This window comes from Oenanthe melanoleuca, chromosome 18, assembly GCF_029582105.1.
Source record: "Oenanthe melanoleuca isolate GR-GAL-2019-014 chromosome 18, OMel1.0, whole genome shotgun sequence".
Taxonomy (NCBI): domain Eukaryota; kingdom Metazoa; phylum Chordata; class Aves; order Passeriformes; family Muscicapidae; genus Oenanthe; species Oenanthe melanoleuca.
Genome location: NC_079351.1, coordinates 11,105,438 through 11,125,913, shown reverse-complemented (window position 1 = coordinate 11,125,913; position 20,476 = coordinate 11,105,438). Strand labels below are relative to the sequence as shown.

The window sequence follows — 20,476 nt, the reverse complement described above, 5'->3', positions numbered from 1 at the left end:
GCTCTGGCTGAGCAGCGCAGCTGAGGGCCATGAATGTTTGATGGCCACAGCAGCGGGAGCATCTCCGGGTGTGCAGAGATCCGGGCCAGGACACAGAGCCCAGCCCGGGGAAGCACAGCGGGGACCAGCCCCAGGAATGGGGGAGCACAGCGGGATGAGCCCCGGGAATGGGGGAGCACAGCGGGGACCAGCCCCGGGAATGGGGGAGCACAGCGGGATGAGCCCCGGGAATGGGGGAGCACAGCGGGCACCAGCCCTGGGAATGGGGGAGCACAGCGGGATCAGCCCCGGGAATGGGGGAGCACAGCGGGATGAGCCCCGGGAATGGGGGAGCACAGCGGGGACCAGCCCTGGGAATGGGGGAGCACAAAGGGGATCAGCCCAGGGAATGGGGGAGCACAGCGGGCACCAGCCCTGGGAATGGGGGAGCACAGCGGGATCAGTCCCGAGAATGGGTGAGCACAGAGTTGATCAGCCCAGGGAATGGGGGAGCACAGCGGGGACCAGCCCTGGGAATGGGGGAGCACAGAGTTGATCAGCCCCGAGAATGGGGGAGCACAGCGGGATCAGCCCCGGGAATGGGAACGTGCTGATGAGGATGCGCTCGTTATCGTTATCAATATCGTTATCCTTATCAATATCGTCATCACTATTGTTACCGTTGTGCCCCAGGCAGGGAAGGGATTCCGCGGTGTTTGGGGCTGGGGTTTTGGATGGGGGTTCTCAGAAACCCCAAATCAGTGGGATTTGAGAGCAATATTTTCTCTGGCTTTGGAGTGTTTGGAGGTGCAGATTAAATTCCTGCTTTCAGGATGGTGAAGTATCAGAATTGCGCAGATACACCTCAACAACAGAAGACCAATAAAAAGATTGCTGCTCAATCTGTCTGTACTTATAGAGGGTAAAGTTCTCAGTGCCACCTCTGAGGAGTCCAAACCCCAAGGAAACGTGGGGTTGGTGTTTGGAGCCTTTCTGGGGCTGGAACTCTCTGAGGTTGTGTTTTATGGAAACATTGCATGGGTGACTGACTTCTCCATAAAGTCATTTGTCCCATGCCCTGTGTTTTCCAGCTTCCTTTAATCCATTAAGAGGTAAAGAGGAATATTTGGCAGTGTTTGATTCTACTCTAAACAAGTTTCCAACAACGAGAGAGGTGTTTTCATAACAGAAGTGCCTGTTGAGAAATCCACGGCTGAGCAGTCACGTGTCCTGTGCCTCCTGATGTAATGCAGGAAAATGTCTTTGTACAATATTGGCCTTTTAGGGAGAATGTAAACAGGTTTTTATTTTTATAGTACTTTGCAATTAGCATGCCTGAAAAACTTCTTGCTTGTTGCTGAGCCAAAAATAGAGCATAAAATCTAAAATAGAAAAAAAAAAAAAACCTGTAGGAAAAGATTAGAATCTTGGCACCTACCATCTGTGAACTTTGCTCCATTGAGCTGATCTTAAAACTTCCACTGGTTTCTTTTTTTTTTTTTCTGTAATGGAAGTGAAATCTTTTGTTCTTGCCCTGTAGTGGGAGCCAGCAATGGGGACTGTGTTCAGTGACTTTCTTGTGTCCCCTTTGTGCTGTTCTGGGTCAGTTAAATGCAGTGTTCTCCATGTGGACATTTTTGGGACTGGTGGGAGCCACACAGGTGCTGTGTCCATAACACACAAACTATGTTGGGCACAGACTTGGAATAACTCTGTTTTTCCTTTCATGTATTTAAAGCACCCGGTGAGGTAATTCCCAGAGAGAGAGAGAGAGAGGAGGAAAGGGATAGCAACAACATCCTCAGCTGGTAGCCATCTATGGACAGCAAAGGGACTCTGCCATTTCCTTCTGCAGGGTGAATTCCCTTCCCAGTTGTCTTTGTGGGTCTGGTTTTCATGGGTACAGGCAGAGACAACTCAGGCTCTGAATCTTGTGCCAGGAAATCCAACTTTGATCTCTTGTCTGAGCCTGGGCTGTGTGTGGGTCTGTAGGGAAGGGGCTTGGAAGGGGCTTGGAGGGATCTTGGAAGGACCATGGAGGGATCATGGAAGGAGCTTGGAGGGATCTTGGAGGGAATTTGGAAGGACTATGGAGGGATCTTGAAGGAACTTGGGGGAATCTTGGAAGGAATCTGGAAGGAGCTTGGAAGGAGTCTGGAAGGACCCTGGCAGGAGTTTTAGAAGGAGTTTGGCAGGATCCTGGCAGGAGTTTTAGAAGGACCCTGGCAGGAGCTGGTGTCAGGCACAGAGCCCCCAGGGTCTGTAGGGCTCAGCTGCCCCTCCCAGCTCGGGGTCCCTCTGAAATCCTTGCAGGGTCCTGGCCCTGCTTTGGGATTCTGGGGGTGGCAGAGCCCAGCCTGGAATGTGCCTGGAGCTGACACTCAGCTTTTCCCTGCATTAGAAAAATCAGCACCTGGAGTTTGATGAAGCTGAGCAGTGACACTTGCCTGGCTTGTGCTGCTTTTCCATATCTAATCCAGCCCTGATGTGACAGCCCACGGTGCCCAGGTCCTGTTCTTGCCAGCAGCCCTTCCTTTCATTAACCTTCCTGCACCACTGATCACATATTTATTGTCCCAGGGCCTGGGGCTGGGAGGTTTTCCCTGGAATTAAGCTGGTTTACGTTTGGTCACCACTCAGTGAGTTTTACATCCTTTGAAAGCTGCTCTGAAGCTGTTTCTGGGGTGCAGGGCTGTGCTTTAATGCTCTCAGGGCTGATCCCAAGTGACAACTGTGGGCAGGACGCTCCCTGGCCTGGGGACAGCATTCCTGCCCCTTCCGGCCTTAATTAAGGTGCCACTGGGATTTTCCAGGGAAAGCTTGTGCTGTTTGCAGCTGCAACAGCCCTTGAGCAGGGCCAGTTCCACTTCCTTTAATTGGGCTTTAATAACAATTCCAGTATCTTCTGCCCCCTTTTCTCCTTGGGACAGATCTGTGCAGGTTGTTAGAACAGGGGCTTTAGTAGAGCAGGATTCCCAGGGTTTCACTCCCTTCCAAAGGGGGTGGGAAAAGCAACCAGGAATGTTGACTTTCTGGATTTGTAAGGAATCTTACATAGAAACAAGGAGAGGTGTGGAAGGAAGGCTCTGGTATTTGATAGAAGGATTAATCATCTGGAAATGCTGATTGTGGCGTGTATTTGAGGGCTTGAGGAAGAAAGTCTTGTGAAATAAAGTGTGGCCTAGAGCACCAGGCAGGCTCTGGTGTTCAGGGTGGTTAAGGGAGATGCTGTGTTTTAAAACAAGTGGGGTTTAGTCACTTTTAGCAAAAACGGGTTTTTTTCCTATTTTTCTTTCAGACAAGTTCCCTTGGGCTGGGTTGCAGCGCCCACGTTGCAGTGCCCAGGGAGAGGAGCTGCAGAGCTCTCGTGTGGGGCTGATTTTCCTGCAGTGCTGCTCCATCCCATGGCCAGGAGATGTCCCCAGCTCCCCAGGATTCCTCCAGGAGCTCCAGCCCGAGCTCTGGGCTGTGCTCAGACACCCTTCAGTGCCAGCAGGGCCTGAGCCCTCCTGGCCCCACTGTCCCTGTGCACCTCCTGCCCTGGGCTTGGGCCACAGAGCCGTGCCCAGCAGGTGTGGGCACTGGGCAGCATCAGAGCATCTCCTGCAGAACAACTCCATCAAAAACTCCATCAAAAACACCAAAACAACTGCAACATTCAAATTTAGGTCTTGATGTAATTAGAAAACATAGAGGATTTAAGAGATCCTAAAAGTGCTCCTTTTTCTTCTGTTTGTGGAGGTGCTTTGGGAAAGAGAAAGCAAAAGTCTTATAAAGTCAGCAAATCTGCCTCCTTAGATATTTTTGTGCTATAGATTTTACTTTATGTAATTTTATGCATTGTCTATAAAGCTGTATCATATATAATCTATTGTATATTATTATATATTAAAATAAATCTAAATTTTTAGTATATTTTATCATTAATATTTGTTATAGCTATAGTATATATTAAGGGGAGATATTTAAAAAGCAGTTTGGGAAATCTTTATATTTTCACTATTTCAAGGCTTGTGGTGGTTGTTCTTTAAACAGAGACCATGAACAGGAGGCACTGTGAAGGACCCAGGAGCTGGTCCTGGTGGGAGGAGGAGCAGCAGGGACACGGACAGTCACAAAAGTGGCTTTTGTGGGTTTTGTACCCAAAATGCTCCATGCAGTTGCCAAAGGGGCTGAAGCACCACAAACCCTCTGCTCCAGCTGCTGCTGCAGCCTCTGTGCCCTGCTTGGAGCTCACAGAGCTGCTCAGGGCTCAGCCAGGGCTGGCAGGGAGCATTAGAGCTGGAATCCCCCAGGAAGCAGCAATTCAAGGGCTCCATCATCCCGGGTCCCCCAGCTGGCCCATGAGCCCCACCCCTTCCTTTTGGGGGATCCCTGGTCACGGGCCTCTTTTGAGAGAGAAATTAACTCCGTTAAAAGCCAGCCAGCTGATTTTTGGCAAATGGGAAAGCTCAGTCTGCCCAGAGAAGGAGCCCTGGGCACAGCAGTGCTCAGCCCTCCCTGAGGATGGGCCCAGGGCAGCAGAGGGCACAGGGCACAAGGGCCAAATCTGGGCAGAGAAAGAAGCAGAGAAGATGAATGAAAAAGAGAAGGAAATGAAAAAATTCCAGGTCCTGGACACAGTGGTCAGGCCCCTGATGCCAAGAGGTTCACAGGAGCTGTAACAGTGCTGGGAGTAGCCACTGGTGTGTCACAGTGCCCATTGTGACAGGAGCTGTGACAATGGGTGGAGGAGCCTCTGGAGCTGTCAGAGTGCCGGCAGCAGCCACTGGAGTTCTCACAATGGTTGGAGGAGCCACAGTGCCTCTCTCTGGGATTGAGAACAGCCACAGGGTTTGCCCTGGTGGGCTGGAGTAGCCAGAGGGCTCGTGCAGGTGTTGCAGCAGCCCCCGGGCTGCCAGAGGCAGGGCAGGCCAGCGGCAGGACAGCAGCGATGGCGCACAAGGACCTGAGCTACTACCGGGGGCAGTACAAGGACAGGCTCCTGTCCCTGCTCAGGTGAGGGCTCCTCCATCCCCTCCCCCCGGTCTCCATCCCTCCTTCCCCTGCCGCAACAAGCGCCTGTCTCTTATCCGTCCCCTCCTGCGCCTCCCTTTCCCCGCCCCATCACCCCGGAGCTGCCCTGGCCGTGCTGGGGGTGCCTGCAGGGAACACGCTGCAGAGGGGCTCTGAGGTGGAGCTGGGGTCCTGCCCAGAGCTGGGACACAGCCCGACTCCCAGAGCAACCCAGCGCCCTGCTAGGAACCAGGGGCAGGGTAACCTCAGGACATGTGTGGCAGGGAGCTCCGGGCGACAGAGGAGGACTCCACGGACTCGTTTATCTGCGTCCTGAAGAAGATGAAAGAAGTGCGACTGATGGAGAAGGTTGTGGAAGAGACAGAGGAGGTGAGGAAGCTGGGAGGGTGCTGGGACATGGCTGGGGGGCTGGTGGGGCTTTGGAGGCTGGCAGGAGCAGGCAGGGAGTGGCTCTGGCTGTGGCAGCTGTGTCACCCTCACTCTGGTGCTGCCAGGCCTTCACTGAGAGGATGGAGACCATTGCTGAGCAGTGGAGGGACCTGCACGCCAGGAGGGCCCAGCTGAAAGCCCACGTGATGACATCTGGGACAACTGTAAAGGTACACCTGGAACACCTGGTACACCTGGCACACCTGGTGCTCCTGGCACACCTGGCACACCTGGCATACCTGATACTCCTGGTACACCTGGTACACCTGGTACTCCCGGCACACCTTATGCTCCTGGCACACCTGGTAGTTCTGATACTCCAGGCACACGTCCTATACCTCATCAACCTCATCCACCTGGTGTTCCTGGCACACGTGGCACATCTGGAACACCCTGCTCAGCCACTGCACCAACTCCTCTCCCTTGGGAAGAGTCTTGGGTTAACACTCCTGGCCATGCCTGCCCTGAGGCCAGAGCTCTGAGGAACAGGGATTTGTACCCTGGGTAGAAGAGAGCTTGTCCATGCCCTGGGATCTCCAGGGAAGGCTCTCAGCCCTGTCTGTGCCCTGGGATCTCAAGGGAAGGCTCTCAGCCCTGTCCTTGACCTGGGATCTCCAGGGAAGGCTCAGCTCTGTCCTTGTCCTGGCATCTCCAGGGAAGGCTCAGCCCTGTCCTTGACCTGGGATCTCCAGGGAAGGCTCAGCCCTGTCCTTGACCTGGGATCTCCAGGGAAGGCTCAGCCCTGTCTGTGCCCTGGGATCTCCAGGGAAGGCTCTCAGCCGTGTCCTGGGATCTCCAGGGAAGGCTCTCAGCCGTGTCCTGGGATCTCCAGGGAAGGCTCTCAGCCCTGTCCTTGCCCTGGGATCTCCAGGGAAGGCTCAGCCCTGTCTGTGCCCTGGGATCTCCAGGGAAGGCTCAGCCCTGTCCTTGCCCTGGGATCTCCAGGGAAGGCTCTCATCTCTGTCCTGGGATCTCCAGGGAAGGCTCTCAGCCCTGTCCTGGGATCTCCAGGGAAGGCTCTCAGCCCTGTCCTTGCCCTGGGATCTCCAGGGAAGGCTCAGCTCTGTCCTTGCCCTGGGATCTCCAGGGAAGGTTCAGCCCTGTCCTTGCCCTGGGATCTCCAGGGAAGGCTCTCAGCCCTGTCCTTGACCTGGGATCTCCAGGGAAGGTTCAGCCCTGTCTGTGCCCTGGGATCTCCAGGGAAGGCTCTCAGCCCTGTCCTGGGATCTCCAGGGAAGGCTCTCAGCCCTGTCCATGCCCTGGGATCTCCAGGGAAGGCTCTCAGCCCTGTCCTGGGATCTCCAGGGAAGGTTCAGCCCTGTCTGTGCCCTGGGATCTCCAGGGAAGGCTCTCAGCCCTGTCCATGCCCTGGGATCTCCAGGGAAGGCTCTCAGCCCTGTCCCCACTGCAGACCCCCAGCCATGTTCCTGGGACAGATAAAGGAGGTCTGAAAGGCACAGTCCCATCCCAGGTGCTGTCCCTGGGCCAAAGGGACAATGCAAGACGGAACAGGGAGGGGGAATGGCTCTGGGATGCTTCAGTGCTCGGGTCTCCTCCCAGTACCCTTGAGTGATCCAGCTCCACCTTCCTTTGCCTTCCTTCCACTCTGGCTGTGATTGGTGCTGGGAAAACCTCACCAGGAGAATGAAAGGCTGCGAACCCAAGCTCTGAAGAAAGCCAAAGAAGAGAAAGAGGAGAATACAAAAAAAGAGAGTGAGCTCTTGAAGGCTAGGAATGAACTGGAAGCCCTCAGAAAACAGCACCAGAAACTCTCAAAAAAATTGCTGAAGTACTCCCTGTTTAAGAGGTACCTGGAGAATGTGGTGGAAAATTCACAGGTGAGCTTGGATGTGGCTCAGCCTCACCTGGCTTTGAACCAGAGGGCATGAGGCAAGGCTGGGGAAATCAACACTTGATCAAACCCAGAGAGTCCAGGTGGGGTGGGAAGGGCTCCCTTGTAACCAAGGTGGGTCACAGGGAACAGTGAGAGGAGAACCAGAACAGATGAGGGATTGAGAAAACTCAACAAAAGCCATGAGGAAGGGGGAAAGCTCCGTGCTTAGGGGAATAGTGTGTCACCATTCCAGGTCACACTTTGGTTTGAGAGAGGTGAAAACTGGCCAGGAATGGGACCCAGGCAGTTGTTAGGAAAGCTGTGCCCCCTTTCCAAGATGCTGGGACATCTCTGCAAGCATCCCTCCTGCTCCTGCTGCCTCCCAGGGCCCAGGAACGTGGAGCTGTTGTGTTTCACCCCAGCACCGCTCCCCTGGGGCATGGCTGTGACACCTGCCCTGTGCCACTGCCACTTACAGGCCTGGCACTGTGCATGTCCTCACTCAGGGAATGTGGCCGTGCTCGGGGACCTGCAGGGACAATGGAGAAGGGAAGATCTTCCAGCTGGGGTGGCCTTGGCCCTGCTCAGGGCAGCAGAAGCCAGTGAGGGGAGGGCAGGGTGTCACTGACCCAGGACTCTGTGCTGCAGTTCCGGGACATCGAGGACATCATCTCCTACTACAAGGCCCTGGTGAGGACACGCAAGGACCTGCTGCAGTCCCAGTGGTGGCACCGGCAGCTGATGGAGCAGGGCAAGGTCCTGCAGCAGCAAATCAGGACAGAGAAGGAAGCTGAGATGCGTCAGTGCAAAAACGACCTGGTTCAGCTCAAAGAATCTTTTGACCAGGCTCAAAGTGACATCTGCAAGTGGGTAAGGAGCCATGGGGAGGGCAGGGGAGCTCTCCAAGGCCTGGCAGGGTCAGCAGTGGCTGCTGGCTCCTCCTGCAGCCGGGGGCTCATGGCAGGGCCCAGCAGCACAGTTTGTGGGGGGAGGAGATGCCTGATCCCATCCATCCCTCCAGGAGGGAGAGCCCAGGTGTGGAACAGGTTTGTCCTGGAGAAGAGCTGGAAGCAGCAGCAGGTCTGGGAGGTGACAGTGGCAGTGGCTGTGCTGCTGCAGGGGATCTGTCCCTGCTGTGGAGAGGGCACTGTCCTGGCAGACAGAACATGCCAGGGTGTTCCTGGATCTGCTTCCACCACACCAGGCTGAAGCAGCTCCAGCCCTGGGCAAGGCTGGGTTCTTCCAGCCCCAGTGAGGGTGGAATTCAGGGTCTCCAAGCAGGGACCCGGTGCTGAAGCAGCTTTGCTGGGATGTGTCTCATATCCCCCAGGAGAATCGCTGGGCTGAGGCCCAGGACAGCGCTGCCAGGAAGGCCACAGAGCTGAAGTCCCTCCACATGGCCATCCAGAGCCTCTTCCACGCTGCCAGCGCACGGCTCCAGCCAAAGGACAAGGTGGCAGCTGGGGACAGCCACAGGCAGCTGGACATGGTACAGGAACAGCAGCAGGAATGGCTCTCCCAAGGCGAGGGGGAGCCCCCAGACCCAACACACTCCCCCTTCTCCCCTGGGGTCCCCAGGCTCAGGGAGTGGTGGGGACACCAGGCAAAGCTGTCCCTTCCCAGCAGGTGGAGCTGGGAGGGGGCCCTGTGGGGGCAGAAGGAGCCAGGCAGGGATGCAGGGGTGCAGGGATTTGAGGGTGCAGGGACTTGGGTGCAGGGGTGCAGGGGTGCAGGTGTTCAGGGGTGCAGGGGTGCAGGGGTGCAGGGGTTCAGGGGTGCAGGGATTTGAAGGTGCAGGGACTTGGGTGCAGCAATGCAGGGGTTCAGGGGTGCAGGGGTGCAGGGGTGTAGGGGTGCAGCAATGCAGGGGTGCAGGGGTGCAGGGGTGCAGCAATGCAGACCAAGCCATGGCCAAGGCTTGGTTTCATTCCCCCACAGAGGCACATTCTGGTGCTGCACATGCTTTCTTGTCCTGTCACCTGTCACCATCTCCCCTCCAAGAGGGACAGGCTCCCCTCTGCCTCCTGCTGCCATTCTTGCCCTGACCCCCCTCTCCCTCTCCCACCCTAGATCCAGCAGTTCATCTACGACCTCCAGGACTTCACAGAGGACATGAAGGAGCGCAGCCAACCTCTGTGAGAACCTGCCCTGCCAGCGAGGGAGCAGCAGGGTGGGCAGGGAAAGGAGAGGACGAGAACCCTGCAGATACTGCAGACTAAAAAAATAGCAAATAATTTAAGGCATCTCTTCATTTCCTGCTGATCTTCCATGCTCTTCTTTGAGCTCAAATACCCAGAAGCAGAAGAGAGAGAAAAGGAGGGAGGGAGTGAGCCCTGCATGGCTCTCAGGGGTCCCAGAGGTCTCACAGAGACACTGATGGTGCCACTGAGAGCTGCTGCCTGCTCTGGAACAGTCATCTCCTGACTCATCCCCGAGCAGAGGATGCTGTGCCTTTGTGCTCTTGCATCTGATCTCAGCTGTGACCTTTCCAAAGGGACAGGATCATCCACACCCCTCCTGAGAGGTGACTCAGCTGTCCCCTTGCTGGCCACCCATGGCCACCCTGTCACCCATGTGGGTGCCTCTCAGTGGTGGCAGGAGCTCACAGGACAGAAGCAGCTCTGCCCCTGAGGGACAATTGGGGACACAGCTGTCCCCTGCCCTGAGAGGGATGGTTGGGGACATGGCTGTCCCCTGCTCTGTGAGGGGCTGTTGGGGACACAGCTCTCCCCAGGGGCTGGTGGAGGATGCTGAGGGACCAAAAGTGAAATTTCTGGATCAGAGCCAGAAATGGAAGGGTTGGGGTCTTGCTGCAGAAGCAGGAGCTGCTCTGGGCACTCCAGGGAACTCCAAAGTCCAGCTTGACTGTTTAGGATCAGGTTTCTGTTCCTCTCACCCATCCTGCTCTGTCACAGCTGAGCCATCTCCTAAAAAGGTCCCAGGTGGAGGAAACACCTATGGAGATTCCAACAGACATTTATTGGTTTGGGTTGAGATCAATGCACATGAAGCAGTGTCACTCCTGTGGGCTGGGCATCTTTCCCAGCACTTCCAGCAGCTCCATGTGCCCAGGGGAGCAGCCTGAGCCTTCTCCAGGAGCAGCCTCAGGGCCACAGGTGAGACACAGACAGACCCTGCCCATCCTCCTGCCTGCACCAGCTCTGCTTCCAGCCCAGGCTGGCTCCAAGTCTGGAATCCAGGGCTCCTCCTGACCTCTGGCTCCCTCAGCCTGACCAAACTCACTGGCTGGGTCACTCACTGTCCCAGTAAGGCCCTGGAAGGGCAGGACAGAGAGGAGCCTTTAGGGTGTGTGGATAAAGCAAATCCTGGGGGCCAAGAAAAGCAGCCTGGAGAGTCTCTGGAGGAGCAGGGAGGGGGTGGCCCATGATGGGATCAGCTCCAGGATGGGATCAGCTCTGGGATGGGATCAGATCCAGGATGGGATCAGCTCTGGGATGGGATCAGCTCTGGGATGGGATCAGCTCCAGGATGGGATCAGATCCAGGATGGGATCAGCTCCAGGATGGGATCAGATCCAGGACAGGATCAGCTCCAGGATGGGATCAGATCCAGGATGGGATCAGCTCCAGGATGGGATCAGCTTCAGGACAGGATCAGCTCCAGGATGGGATCAGCTCCAGGATGGGATCAGCTCCAGGATGGGATCAGCTTCAGGACAGGATCAGCTCCAGGATGGGATCAGCTCCAGGACAGGATCAGCTCCAGGACAGGATCAGGTCCAGGACAAGATCGGGTCCAGGATGGGATCAGCTCCAGGATGGGATCAGCTTCAGGACAGGATCAGCTCCAGGATGGGATCAGCTTCAGGACAGGATCAGCTCCAGGACAGGATCGGGTCCAGGACAAGATTGGGTCCAGGATGGGATCAGCTCCAGGATGGGATCAGCTCCAGGATGGGATCAGATCCAAGACAGGATGGGGTCCAGGATGGGATCAGCTCCAGGATGGAATTAGTTCCAGGATGGGATCAGCCCGTCCAGGTTCCCAGTATGTGCCTCTCCCACAGCTGTGTCCTGTGCCAGGGGCTGGCAGTGCCCTACATGATGGAGCAGGTGAAGCCACAGCACTCCTTGAGCAGGGTCAGGCCTGTCTTGCTCATGTAGGGAGCCGAGGTTTGCTGCCCCCTCGATGTCATCTTCTTCTCTCGGACAGGAGCTGTGGGAAGAGGAATCTGGGTCTGCCTGGGGACCAGGGCACAGCCTGGAGCTGGTGCTCAGAGCTCCTCTGGGGCTGCTGCTGGCCCCCTCAGAGCCACCACAAGGGCACTGCCTTGGCTGCTCTGGGGTGTCCTCAGCTCCTGCACCATAAGGACACTGCTGTGGGTGCTCTGGGGTGTTCCCAGGGCTGGGAATGCCTCCCAGCACCCTGGGGAGGTGGGTGGCTATCATCTGAGGATGTGGTGTCCATCCTGCATCCACCTGAGGTATAAGCCAGTGTTAAAAGGCCAGATGAAATCTGTCAGCCATAAGAGAGCCCCTCCCCAGCCCCCTTCTCATAGGATGTGGTGGGAAATGTCAGGAGGGAAAGAAATTCCGAACATCAGTTCCAATTCCAGGTGTTCCCACAATGTGACCTCAAGCACCAGCATCCCCTCATTCGATTTCCCCACCCTCCTCCAGGTAAGCCAGCCCCAGGCAGTAAAATTTTGGAGGCAGAGTGCTTGGGAAAGGGGACAAATGCCAGGGAGGTTCAGTGCAGGAAATAAACCCAGTCAGCACGCACTTGCTCTCTGGAGGTAGCTTTTGGAGAGCTTGCTCTGCAGGAACTCGGCCATTTCCTTGTCTTCTTCCCTTTCCCTGTGATGAAGAACTCGGTTATTGCTTGGGAAAAGAGAAGCAAGGCCCCCAGGAGCTCTGGGAAGGCAGGACACCGTCCTGCCCTGTCCCCAGCACACACAATAGGTGACACCAGCTACCTGAGCCTCTCAAACTCCACATCATCCACCAGGAAATCCCGCGTTTCCACCAGCTTGTGGATCTGCTGCACCAGCTCCTCTTCCCTCTGCTTCTCCTCGTTGGATTTCTGGTTCTCTGCAGCACAGAGAGCACATTTCACACCCCCCAGAGTCCATCCACCCCTGCCAAGGCCAGGCCTGCTCTGTTCTGCTCAACTGTGAGTGTTGGGGCAAAGCCAACCCGAAGGAAGCAGCTGGATCCAGGCCTGGCTGCTCAATGAGCAGGAATCTGGTCCCTAGCTGGAGGTGACAGCTCTCCTGGGGCTTTCCCACCCCCTGAATTAGTGCAGAGTCACCTGGGCATGGCCTCTGAGCCACCCCCACTGCCTGCTGGTATAAGGCCACTTCAAGTGGCATTTGGCTGCCACACCAAAGGGGAGCATCAGGCTGTGCCCGAGCACCCCCTGTTAGGGGTTAATTAACTAACACAGGCTATTCACAGCCTGCAATCCTGAGCAAGAGCCTGGCAGGGTTACAGTCCCACTGGGCAGCACTGCCCCTTTCTCCCCCTGGCTGATGTCACAGCCCATCACGACCATGGTGATGATCTGAGTCATTAAAGGCACCTTGGCTGGGGACATTTCAAGCCCCAGCCCTGGCTGGGCTCTGAGTAAGCGCTGACGTGTTCTGTCTTTATCCGAACCCAAGGCTGCCGTGGCTGTCTCACAAGAATGGGGATGTGCAGGATTTTTCCAGCACAGACTGGTCTGAGTCAACTTATAAAAAAGACAAAAAGAGCAGAATTTCTGCTCTCAGCTGAGTCTGGGAGTGCTGAAAAGGCAAGAAATGAAAGCCCAATGCAGATGAAGGAAGGTCAGGCTCACTTCTCCAGTAGCAGAAAAGACCAGTTTATCTCTGCTCTGAGCCACGGTTTAGGGCAAGTCTTGGATAATGAACTGGAAGGTGTTAGAATTAAAAGCCCCCATGAGATTTGGGTCTGTTTTGCAAGAAGCTCACATTTTTACAGCAGGGTGTTCCCCTCCCTGGCTGAGCCTCCATCCGGATGCTGAGCCAGGTTCATTGAAGTGAACAGCACCTGAATATTAAGCAGCACCTGGGCTGAAGGTTCCCAGGCACAGGCAGCACTGCTGGTGGCACCTGACAGGGGCACAGTGGGCTCTGGGACAGCCCCAGGCACAGCACTGAGGAGGTGTCTGGGGACACAGCTGTGCACAGCTGGGCCCTGCCTGCCCCCCCTGCCCCAGCACAGCTGCACCGGGCCCGAGGAGTGCAGCACCCTCAGGGAGTGAGGAACTCCCGGGAAGTGCAGGAGTGCAGAATTCTCAGGGAGTGCAGCACCCTCAGGGAGTGCAGCTCTCACATGGAGCTGGCCCAAAGCCTTACCTGGCAGGACCAGGAGTTTCTGGAGCTCTGTTTTCAGCCGGCTGATTTCCTTACAGAGCTGGATGTCGTCCATCCTGCAGAGACACAAACAGAACCTCTGAGGGGGAAAACTGGGAGAGAAGAGCTTAGAAACCCCCAGGGCAACACTCAGCCAGTGCCTGGTGAGGATCCCAGATCTCCCTGCCTTGCCATGGGAAATGCCAGCCCACTTCATCCCAGTGTTTTGTTGGGGTGCTGGCTGTTGGCAGAGAGAGTTTCATCACCTTAATGATAACAAAGCCTTATCAAAACCTGGACCATCCACCAGGCAAGAGCTGCTGTGTTTCTCCTGGTCCCAGAAAATAATCTCCAAAGAGCAAAACCCAAAAAGAAGTATAAGCTGCTACCATAGAAAAAGATCTTTTTTTATCCTGCCTTCCTGCAGAGTTAAATAAAGGTAAAAACATGAAATGTAACAGAGAGGGTGTGCAGAGCACCAGGGGGGGCACAGGCATTCCTGGGGACAAACTGATTAAAATTAAAATGAACAGTCAGAGGAGAGCTGGATGACTGTTGCGTTTAAATGGAAATTAGTTCTGGAACACTGATAGGGAGAATAAAAAACAATAAATTCTCTTTTCAATTAAAATTAGGAGGTGTTGCAAGGACAAGCACCCAGGAGGCTCCTGCTGGGGCTGGGATTGCTTCTACTCCTGCTGGTGACAGCTCTGCTGATGACACCTGTGGCAGTGTCAGCAGAGCCGGGTGTCCCTGGCTGGCCCAAGGAGCACTGAGGGACAGGGTGGAGCTGAACCTCCCAGGGGAACTCCAGACCTTTCCTTTTGACCTGGAAAGGAGAAGTGTTTGGTGCCTTGCTGTTTTCCAGAGGAAAGATGCCTCACAAATATTGGAATGTTTTAGTCCAACATTTCCAACAAGAAGCAAACACTGTTTTTTGTTGAGGCCACTGGTCTGTTCAGCTGCACATCCCGGGAGTTTCCCACCTCCCTGAGCCCTGCAGTGCAACCACCCTGAACATCACCTTCTCCCCCATTTCCCACCTCTCTAAGCCTGTCCTGCAGAGCCCAGGTCTGGGATCCCCCTTCTCCAGCAGCAGTGCCCCAGGAAGCTCCTCAGCCTTCCCAGCCTCACTCCACTGCAGAGCTCAGGTCGAGATCCCACTGCACCCAAAACCTCCAGCCAGGCAATCCTGGGGTGTCCCAACACCCACAGGATTGTTTCTGCAGCCAAGCCCACCCTGAGGTTTCTGCAGATTTCCCTTTGGTTTCCAAGGGAGAAACCAAACAAAGGGTTTAGGAAACACTGGAGCTGCGAGCTTTGACAGCACCTGAGAGGATCAGGTACTGTTGCCATGGAAAGCCTTCAAGAGCTACATTTTTGATGGTTCCCAAAAATCCTTTTCAACAACGAGTTCAGGGGGAGCTGTGCCTCCAAGAGGCTCCAAATCCAAACCTCTGAAGCAGCTCCAAGCTTCCACTCACACTGGATTCACACAGGGATTTCCAGGCTGCAGGTCCCTCAGTGTAGGGACCAGTGGGGACTCATCACAGGCAGCACAGGAAGTGCTTCAGCCCAAGGAATGTCACCTTTGCCAAAATCCCAGTTTGTGCTGGGCTGGCAGAGTGGGATCTGAGGGCTGGGCTAACTATAGCCCTTTAGTGAGATTACAAAACTTAATTATCCCAAACTGTGGATAACTAGTCAGGCCTTTTCCTCCAAGCACATGAAGTCTCCTGACAGACCCATTGAAATCATCCTGTATCCCCCCAGGTGCTGGTGGACACCATTGCAACACAGGTCTGAAAGGCCTGGAAAGTTCCTTCCAAACCTTCTTTGATGACTGAAATGGAAGGTGGGAAGCAGCCTCAGGGGCTGAGCTGTGCTTGGCTGGGCAGGAGGGGATGCTGGGGACTCACATGTAGCGCAGCTCCGACTCCCTGCGCACCAGGATCTCCCGGATCCGCTCGATCCTGAAGAGCTCTCCCTCGATGTCATCGATGGTGGTGGTGGAGTCGGCCATGGACACGATCTCGGCCTCTGGAAAAGGAATGGGAGCCACCTGAGGCAGCAGGAGCCAGCAGAGACCTGAGGGCAGCCTTGGGAGCAGCAGCACTTCCCCTGCTCCCAGCGCCACTCCGGGCTCTGTGCTGGGAGAAAGCCCCACATTCCCAGGGGTCTCCCCCTCTCTGAGCAGCAGGAGAACAAGGGAGCTGGAAACTGCTGGAGGGAAGGATGGGAATGTCCCTTTCTTTTTCCAGAGCCATGGAAGCTTCCAGCATGTCCAGCACAGAGACTTGAGCTTGCCCAGCACCCTCCTCCTGCATGAGCAGGAGCAGCAAAGCTCAGAGCTGAGCAGTCACAGGGGTGAAATTCCTTCTGCTGCTCCCCCTCCATCACACACTGGATGAACATCCCCCATCCTTCCCAGCCCACTTGGGTGGAGCCCCCCTGTTCAGCTCCCTCACCCTCTGCAGGGATCATATCCAGCCCCTGCCTGGGGAAACTGAGGCAGGGAAAGGGGTGAGAGGGTGGAGATTTGCAGTGAGATGTGGGATAAAGGGGTTGTAATTTTTGTTTTAGAGGGATAGATGGGATGAAAGCCCATCCACCTCCATCCATGGCTCTGGCCAGCAGCTCTGCCTCCCCCTCTGTGACTCACACACAAATCCCACTCGTTTGCCCTGGATTTCCTCGTGGGTGCTGTGTGGATCCCACAGTGACTCCCCACCAGTGTTATGGGAATAGCTGAGGATTTGCTCCAGACCAGCTCCCAGCCTGGTCTGGCTCTCAGATATGACACTCAGCCTATCACCAGTGCCAGGCAGCAGCACCTCCATCACATCCCAGCTAGTCTGACATTCCTGGGATGTGCTGGGGACTGGGACTGCAGCAGAGCCAGGCTGTGGGAGAACATTCCAAACCTTTCCAAACACCACACCAATCTGCTTCCTTTGAACCTTCCCAGGACACATTTCTCTCTGAGATTTTTCCTTCCTGCAGCCCTGGGGCTTTTCCCATGCAGGGAGAGTTCAGCCATGGAGCTGCTCCAGGAGCAGGATTCTCCAGGCAGGGATGTTGGGAGATGTCAGGATGTGCGGTCTGGGCATTCCAAGCAGGAGCCAGGTCAGTGCTGAGGGTTACAGGGCAGGAAGAGACAAACTCAAAAGTACAAGACCAAACACTCTGCACTCTCTGTCCTCTCCCCATCATGTAATACTGTTCAGGAAATCATTCAGAATGGGACATACTTCCAAGACTTCCAGTAGGGAAGGTTTATTGTGGAAATCCCAAGGTTTGGATTCGTGTGAGTGGTTTGAAGAGTTTTTTGCTGTTTCTGGCTTTGAAACTCATGAGGATTTCTTGGAGGTTGTCTCCCTGTCCCAGGCAGGAAGGCCACGCTCAGCTGATGCCAGGGCGTGGCTCGTCCCTCATTCCCTGTTGGGAGCCTCAGGATGCTCCCAGGAGCCAGTACTTGATCAGGACAGACAGAGCCTGGGCTGGGCAGGGTGTGAGGCTGGATGAGCCCTCCAGCAGCTCCTGCCCCGAGCTCTGCACAACTCCTTCCCTTTGCCTTGTTGCCAAGGGACCAGCCTGTGGCTGCTACAGCATCACTATGCAGTTGCTAAGGGACCAGAGTGCGGTTGCTAGGGGACCAGGATGCTGGGGACCTCATTCCCGAGCATTCTGGGGTTCTGCTACCCCAAAGCTCCTCTGGCCTGGGATATTTTGTGGCTGCTGCACCCAGTTGAGCAGCTGGGGATGGCCCCAGAGGCCCGCAGCAGATGCTGGCAGATGTGCAGGTGCCAGCACAGCTGGAGGGGCAGGTGGCACAGCTGGGAGGTGCCTGTGGGCAGCCACTCCCTGGGGCTGTGCCTCAGCTAAGCCCCAGAGCTGTCACCAAAAGCTGCATTGCTGGGTCCCCTCTTTGCCCAGGCGGAGGTGACAAGGCTGGTGGCTGTCCCAGTGTGCCAATAAACACAGAGACAGCTGAACCCAGAGCTTCCTGCAGCCTCCGTCCCCAGGGACACACCAACCGGCCCCGGGAGCACGGGGGCGGGGCAGGGGAAGGGAACAGCCACTGCTGCCTGCCCTGCTGGGGAATAACCCGGAATGTCTCTGATCCCTGCGGGCACAAGCGTTAGGCTGAGGCTTTCAGCCAGGTGTTTCTCAGAGAGGAGGGCCAGGGTTTGGAACAGCTGTCAGCATCCCTTCCTGTCCCTCTCATCCCAGAATGTCATCGGCACAACCATTACAGCGGGGAGAGGTGACTCCGCGCCGGTGTAGGTATAGGGAGGAGGTGACAATGCTGGGAGGGGAGGAGGTGGCAGGGCTGAGTTGCTTTCCCTCACCTGCATCAGGAGGCTGGGATGTAATTCCAGACTCCGGGCAGTGCCCACAAGAGCAGGAAATCTCCTGGCTCAGCTCTGGGATGGTTCCCATCAGGTGTGGCTGGCACCACCCTGCTCTCACACACTGCTCCGAAGTCACCTTTCTGTTGGGCACTTATCAGATCAGGAGTGTCCTGTGACATGGGGACAGCGGGAAGGTCACAGCACAGCCCAGGCAGGGCTGCACGGCTCAGCTGGAGGGTGCCAGCCCTTGGCTACTCCTTCAGTGTTGTGGTCAGGTCCTGGCACACTGCATTCCTCAGGAATTCCAGGGAGCTGCTCTCCAAAGCAGTCGGTGCTGGACAAGAAGCTCTGACAGGACCTTTTTGTCCCTGAAGCTGCTGAATTCAGAGCAGAAGCAGGGGGAGGGCAGTGCCAGGAGAAAACTCCAAATGAAGCTCACGAACCCTGGGAGGGAGCACCTGGAGAAGGGGACACCCAAGGCAGGGTGTTCATTAAAGCTGGGATCAAGGCCACAATCCAAATCTCTCTTTGGGGACAGACAGGGATGGCTCCATGTGTGGCCACACTGCCCAGGGCTCCATCTGCTCCCACAGCTCTCCCACAGCAGCACAGTCCCCACACAGAAAACACCACAGTGCCTGAGCCAAAGGGATCCTGCCTGGCACCATTTCTGCCTGGCAAACCATGTAGGGGGAGAAAGCTTTGACAGAAATTTGGAGATGTTTTAATTATCACACCCGGCCCAGGGAGGGGCCTCCACTAAGGAGTGTAATAGCCAGAGAGCTCCATTCCTGACGGTTTGGGGAAAACATTTGGACAGCGAGCAGCAAGCCTGGGATGAGTCACCACAGCCAACAGTGCAGGGCGAATTTCAAGCAATTTTCTTCATGATTGAAGTTGGGAAATTTATTGACACCCCCCTATGGAGGGGACAGAGCTCTTCATGAGGGCACCATCCCAAGAAGCCTCTAACTCAACCGTGTGTTTTCCTCTGCTCCTGACAGCAGCAACAGGCAGTAGGGACAGGGATGTCCAGACCATACCCAGCGCTCTGAGTCCAGCCCCTGGCCCATCCCGATGTCACTCAGCTGCTGGAGAAGAGGACACGGGTGGTGAAGATGCTCAGAGCCCCACAGGAGGTGTGGGGGAGGATACACTCTGCCAGGAAAGGCACAAAGGAAAAGGACCAAAACTTCCCACAGCTCAACCAGGAGCTGAGCAGCTTCGTGGGCACCACACGCCCCAAGCAGTACCCAGCAGGATGCTGGAGTTGGCTGATCCCTCCTTCCCTTCCTCTCTAGCTGCCTGTCCCTGCCCCGCTGTGTGCAAGGGGCTAAGGGGGAGCGGAGAGGGACGGGGAACGGGAGAAGTCGGAGGGGTGGCAGAGCAGAGGGTTTGCAGCGCCTCCGCTCTGCACAGCCCAGCACTGCGACCCTTTCTCCCAGCCCAAGGTCGAGGGCTTTGCCCAAGGCAATTCCCCCGCTCTGCATCTCCCGCTCCTCTCACCCGGGGTCCTACTGGGGGAACTGGTCAGAGAGGGGCAAAGGCGGTGAAGGACAGGGCGACCGCTCCTGTGCCCCGGTCACAGCCGTGTCCGGCAGGGCAGCAGCAGCGAGATGTGACCGTGCTCCCCCGGTGTGTCCCTCCAGACATCCCCCTGCCGCCACCCTTCCTCCGCTCCAGCCTCCCTTCCTCCCACTCAGCCCCTTCTCACCGTCCTTTCCCTCCCCCAGGCACTCCTTCCATCCATCCATCCATCCATCCATCCATCCATCCATCCATCCATCCATCCATCCATCCATCCTTCTCCCCGACTCCCGATGGCCGCTGCTCGGGGCTCCGGCGGTGCCGGTGCCGGTCCGGGGACCCCCGGCTGGGCTCCGTGTGGTGGGTGAAGCCGCCGATTCCCCGCCAGCTCCCGGGGCTAGGATGTCCGGATTGTCCCGAAGCGCCGGCGGCGGGGGAAGTTGAGCTCGGGCGGTGCCGGTGCCGGTCCCGTCCCGGTCCCGCCTCGCTCACCTGGCTCCGCTCCGGCCGGCGGCCACCGGGTGGATTCCATGGATCCGTACCGGGGAGAAGCGCGGCTGCCCTCCATCCGCAGCCCAGCGCGCTGTGCTCCGCCGGGGCGGGGGCTCCCGCCGCTCCTCCGCACCGATCCCGCTGCTCCCACCGCTCCCACTGATCCTGCTGCTCCCGCTGCACCCACCGCTCCCGCTGCTCCCTCTGCACTGATCCCGCTGCTCCCTCTGCTCCCACCGCTCCCTTTGCTCCCACCGCTCCCTCTGCACCGCTTCCGCTGCTTCCACCGCACCCTCCGCACTGCTCTCACCGCTCTCCCTGCACTGATCCCACTGATCCCGCTGCTCCCACCGCTCCCACTGATCCCACTGCTCTCACCGCTCCCCCTGCACCGCTCCCACTGATCCCGCTGCTCCCCCTGCTCCCACCGCTCCCACCGCTCCCCCCGCACCGCTGCTGCTGCTCCCTTCGCTCCCTGCGCTCCGCCGAGGCGGCGGCTCTCACTGATCCCACCGCTCCGACCCCACG

The 20,476-nt window shown here is 56.7% G+C and overlaps 2 protein-coding genes across 2 annotated transcripts; one reads left to right on the top strand and one right to left on the bottom strand.

Annotated features, from left to right (window-relative positions):
• The first annotated feature begins 4,717 nt into the window (after positions 1 to 4,717).
• On the top strand, positions 4,718 to 9,514 carry CCDC42 (coiled-coil domain containing 42). The gene is made up of 7 exons (XM_056506061.1): positions 4,718 to 4,977; positions 5,259 to 5,364; positions 5,490 to 5,594; positions 7,065 to 7,262; positions 7,907 to 8,128; positions 8,589 to 8,747; positions 9,329 to 9,514. Exons 1-7 carry the CDS (start codon positions 4,913 to 4,915, stop codon positions 9,395 to 9,397), a joined length of 924 nt encoding a protein of 307 aa, XP_056362036.1. The 5' UTR covers positions 4,718 to 4,912; the 3' UTR covers positions 9,398 to 9,514.
• LOC130260542 (bMERB domain-containing protein 1-like) lies at positions 9,508 to 20,444 on the bottom strand. Its single transcript, XM_056506062.1, has 6 exons — positions 19,949 to 20,444; positions 15,494 to 15,614; positions 13,578 to 13,651; positions 12,195 to 12,309; positions 12,002 to 12,075; positions 9,508 to 11,434 (listed from the first exon to the last, which is right to left on the bottom strand). The coding sequence occupies exons 1-6, from the start codon at positions 20,022 to 20,024 to the stop codon at positions 11,316 to 11,318; spliced, it is 579 nt and encodes a 192-aa protein (XP_056362037.1). The 5' UTR covers positions 20,025 to 20,444; the 3' UTR covers positions 9,508 to 11,315.
• Positions 20,445 to 20,476: the final 32 nt, after the last annotated feature.

Excerpts from the sequence above, each read along its gene's own strand:
- CCDC42 (XM_056506061.1), top strand. The coding sequence starts at position 4,913 with ATGGCGCACAAGGACCTGAGCTACTACCGGGGGCAGTACAAGGACAGG. Across the intron at positions 5,365-5,489 it reads TTGTGGAAGAGACAGAGGAG|GCCTTCACTGAGAGGATGGA; the intron begins GTGAGGAAGCTG and ends TGGTGCTGCCAG. Across the intron at positions 8,129-8,588 it reads AAAGTGACATCTGCAAGTGG|GAGAATCGCTGGGCTGAGGC; the intron begins GTAAGGAGCCAT and ends CATATCCCCCAG.
- LOC130260542 (XM_056506062.1), bottom strand. The coding sequence starts at position 20,024 with ATGGAGGGCAGCCGCGCTTCTCCCCGGTACGGATCCATGGAATCCACC. Across the intron at positions 15,615-19,948 it reads GCCGGCCGGAGCGGAGCCAG|AGGCCGAGATCGTGTCCATG; the intron begins GTGAGCGAGGCG and ends TTCCTTTTCCAG. Across the intron at positions 13,652-15,493 it reads GAGTCGGAGCTGCGCTACAT|GATGGACGACATCCAGCTCT; the intron begins GTGAGTCCCCAG and ends GTGTCTCTGCAG.